The sequence below is a fragment of the Galeopterus variegatus genome, unplaced genomic scaffold, assembly GCF_000696425.1.
Source record: "Galeopterus variegatus unplaced genomic scaffold, G_variegatus-3.0.2 Scaffold15355, whole genome shotgun sequence".
NCBI lineage: Eukaryota > Metazoa > Chordata > Mammalia > Dermoptera > Cynocephalidae > Galeopterus > Galeopterus variegatus.
This window is the reverse complement of record NW_007741466.1, coordinates 1,037-4,214: the sequence shown is the minus strand read 5'-3', so window position 1 is coordinate 4,214 and position 3,178 is coordinate 1,037. Positions and strand designations below refer to the sequence as shown.

Below are 3,178 nucleotides of genomic sequence, written 5' to 3'. Positions count from 1 at the left end.
TGTTATCAGCATCATGATCTAACCATCTGAGCAACCAGCCAGCCTGGAATATTTTAATTAATTTAAGAAGGCAGAGATTTCTGAAATGTGACACAAAAACACTAACCATGAAATAAATGTGGGTAATTGGACTTTTTTGGATTTGAGTTGCTAGCTTACAACTCAGTAGAATATTTTAAGTGATATTGCTCATAATTTACCTAGTAATTTTAGGCGTTCTGAACTAGAAAGTTTTCTCTGACCTCTAATCTACTATTTAATCTACTAATCTACTAATCTATACTTCTTAAGACTTAGAGCAATACCCAGAATTTATTTTTACATATTAGATAAACATTATTTGAAGCTAAACCACCTATGATTACCTTTTCTGTTTTGAATTTATCTGAGGCCATTTATTACTGTGAGAATCTTTTACTGGCTCCAGAGACTGGAGATCAGGAAGTTTTCCAGCCCAGCTATTCTAGCACCATCAAAAGGACCCATAAGGAAAAATAAGAAATTGATGCAGATGGTGGACTCCTGACTATGTCACCTCTGATCTTGTGTGCATAACTAACTACACTACTCGTAAAGCAAGCACAGACAACAATAACTCCTCCTGCAATGACCTGACACCTTCCTTGCCTACAACACCGAAAGCAAGTTCCTAGTGCTATGATAACCCTGAAAACTCTGGCTCTCATTTTGGGCTGGGCTCTGTTCAGTTTCCTGATCTCACCAAGTTTCATTTCCTCTCGTGAGGAACTTCTTTTCTATCCTGTGATCTGTAGAACCCCATCAGGGAGAAGAAAGGCAGATACTTTCACTTTCTTCTGTACTACTTCAATAGAACTTGAGAAGCCTATCTAATATTTGGTGGCTTAATAGCATTGCTGGATAAGCTAGTCAGTGTAATTTAAATAGTATGGGTTCCACTAAAATATAAGAACTTAATCTCTTCTTATTTAATTCACAGATATCTTGATCAGTATTTGGAAACTTTTTTGTTATCTGCTAATGAATTTTTTATGGTTGGCCAGAAAGTCATATTTTATGTCATGGTAGATGACACTGCCAAGATGCCTCAGATACATCTGCATCCCTTCCGTACGTTCAAAATTTTTCAGATTAAACAAGAGAAGAGATGGCAAGATATCAGTATGATGCGCATGCAGACCCTCAGTGAAATCATCGTCCGTCACATCCAGTATGAAGTGGACTTCCTCTTTTGCATGGATGTGGATCAAATCTTCAAGAGAAAATATGGATTGGAGACTCTGGGGGAATCAGTAGCTCAGTTACATACTTATTGGTATCAGGAAGATCCTGGGAGTGTACCTTATGAGAGAAGTCAGTTATCAAAAGCTTACATACCTAAGGGTAAGGGAGATTTTTATTACCATGCTGCTGTCTTTGGTGGCACTCCTATTAAGGTTCTTGATATTACCAGGGAGTGCTCCAAAGGAATCATGAGTGACAAGGAAAATAACATTGAAGCAGTGTGGCATGATGAAAGTCACTTAAACAAGTATTTCTTTCTTCATAAACCCGCTAAAATCTTATCGCCAGAATACTGCTGGGATTACCGTCTTAAAAGGCCTCCTGATATTAAAAATGTCATGCTCTACTGGGATGTTAAGAATTATGAAGTTCTTAGAGTGACTCTAACATAATTTTATAGCCCTTCCTTCACGTTTCTGAATGTAAGAACAGCATGTTTGTCTTATTCTTTTGAAAATTGTCTTATTTTTTTAGAAAATAAGCACTTGACCAATTGGAGCACTAAAAGATTACTAACAAAATGGCAAGCCCACCCACAAAACAAACTTGTACTTTCCTCACATCCATGTTGAATTATATAACACAGGATATAGTAGTTGCAGGATGATTTTGTTGAAATCAGATGGAGATGTAGTAATTTCACATCTTGTGTGAATGTTGAGGAAATAGTACTTGTTAGATCACATTAAACAAAATTAATTGTCACAAGAAAATTAAACCTGAAATAATCGAATTGATCCAAGTAGATATACATTTATCATATTGCTCAAGGAAAAGGGTTGTTGGGAAAGGAAGGTTCCTGCAGCTATACTAATACGCCCTGTATGTAAAGCAATGAGGACATTAAAGCTGCCACCAGATGGACAGAAAGTTAATTAGGAAACTTTGAGTCACTTGAAAAGAGCTATGTGCTTTAAACCCACAAAGTTGTAAAAACTAATGAAAAGAAAGTAAAAATATGTATAGAGAAAATTGAAAGCCCCCCTCCATGCTCTTTGAAAATCAATTCCTTCATATTCTTTCAATGTGCTTTTATATATCTTCCACGTGAACACATATATACACACACACACACATGCCTATATATTTTATGCAAGTTAACTTATATTACCCACACACACACTCGTACACCCACATTTTATCAGTAGTCAGGATCCAGTTAGGAAAACAGAAACTACTATTCTAGGTATTTCAAACAGTAGGAATTTAATACAGGGAATTGGACATAAAGGTGATAAAAGAACTGAGGAGCATACAGGGGAGAGTGAGGCAACCCATAATTTTTTTTTAATGAAGTCAATGGCACCCCAAGGGCTAGAGAGAAAAACGTAAGATGTCCAGAAAGAGCTAGAACCTAGCAGAAGTTGTCCGGCATGGGACAACATAGAAGTTTTAGTGACTATTAGATAAGCCACCCAGAGTGTAGGGAGGGAGAGATTTAGGCATTTCCTCTCCTTCTACCCTGCTTTCTTGTGTCGATGTTTTATAACTGCCTGGTGCTATACAATACTCAGGAAGTATGGGTGTCTGGGTAACGTAGGCCCCTGCTACATCGAACAGAGCATGGAAAAATGAAAGATAGATTCAAGAGTAAACAGGCATATGGCTACTACAGTCCACCGATTTTGCCACGAAGCACCCATTCTCATCTTTCTGCCCATACCTGACTTGTAAAATGACTTCGTGTTTCCACCCAGCAGAATTCAATTAACTTTTGTACAAATGGACAATCACTTTCTTCCCAAAAGGGTGAAACACAAAGTACCATCTGATAAAGCATCCTTCACCATGTCCAGGATCCCCACATGATATGAGGTCCTCTCCTTCAAGAACTGTATGTGGCTCCTCACAGTTTGGTGAGCTCTCATCTAAACAAAAGAACAACTAACGCTCATCACAAAAAAATAATAGCAGA

General features: G+C 37.6%; 1 protein-coding gene across 1 annotated transcript in view; it reads left to right on the top strand.

The window, feature by feature from the left end:
• The window catches only part of LOC103582240 (N-acetyllactosaminide alpha-1,3-galactosyltransferase-like), a 10,034-nt gene extending 8,379 nt beyond the window's left edge, over positions 1–1,655 (top strand). The window contains 1 exon segment of the mRNA XM_008563890.1: positions 959–1,655. Within this exon segment, the coding sequence (XP_008562112.1) occupies positions 959–1,655 (697 nt within the window).
• Positions 1,656–3,178: the final 1,523 nt, after the last annotated feature.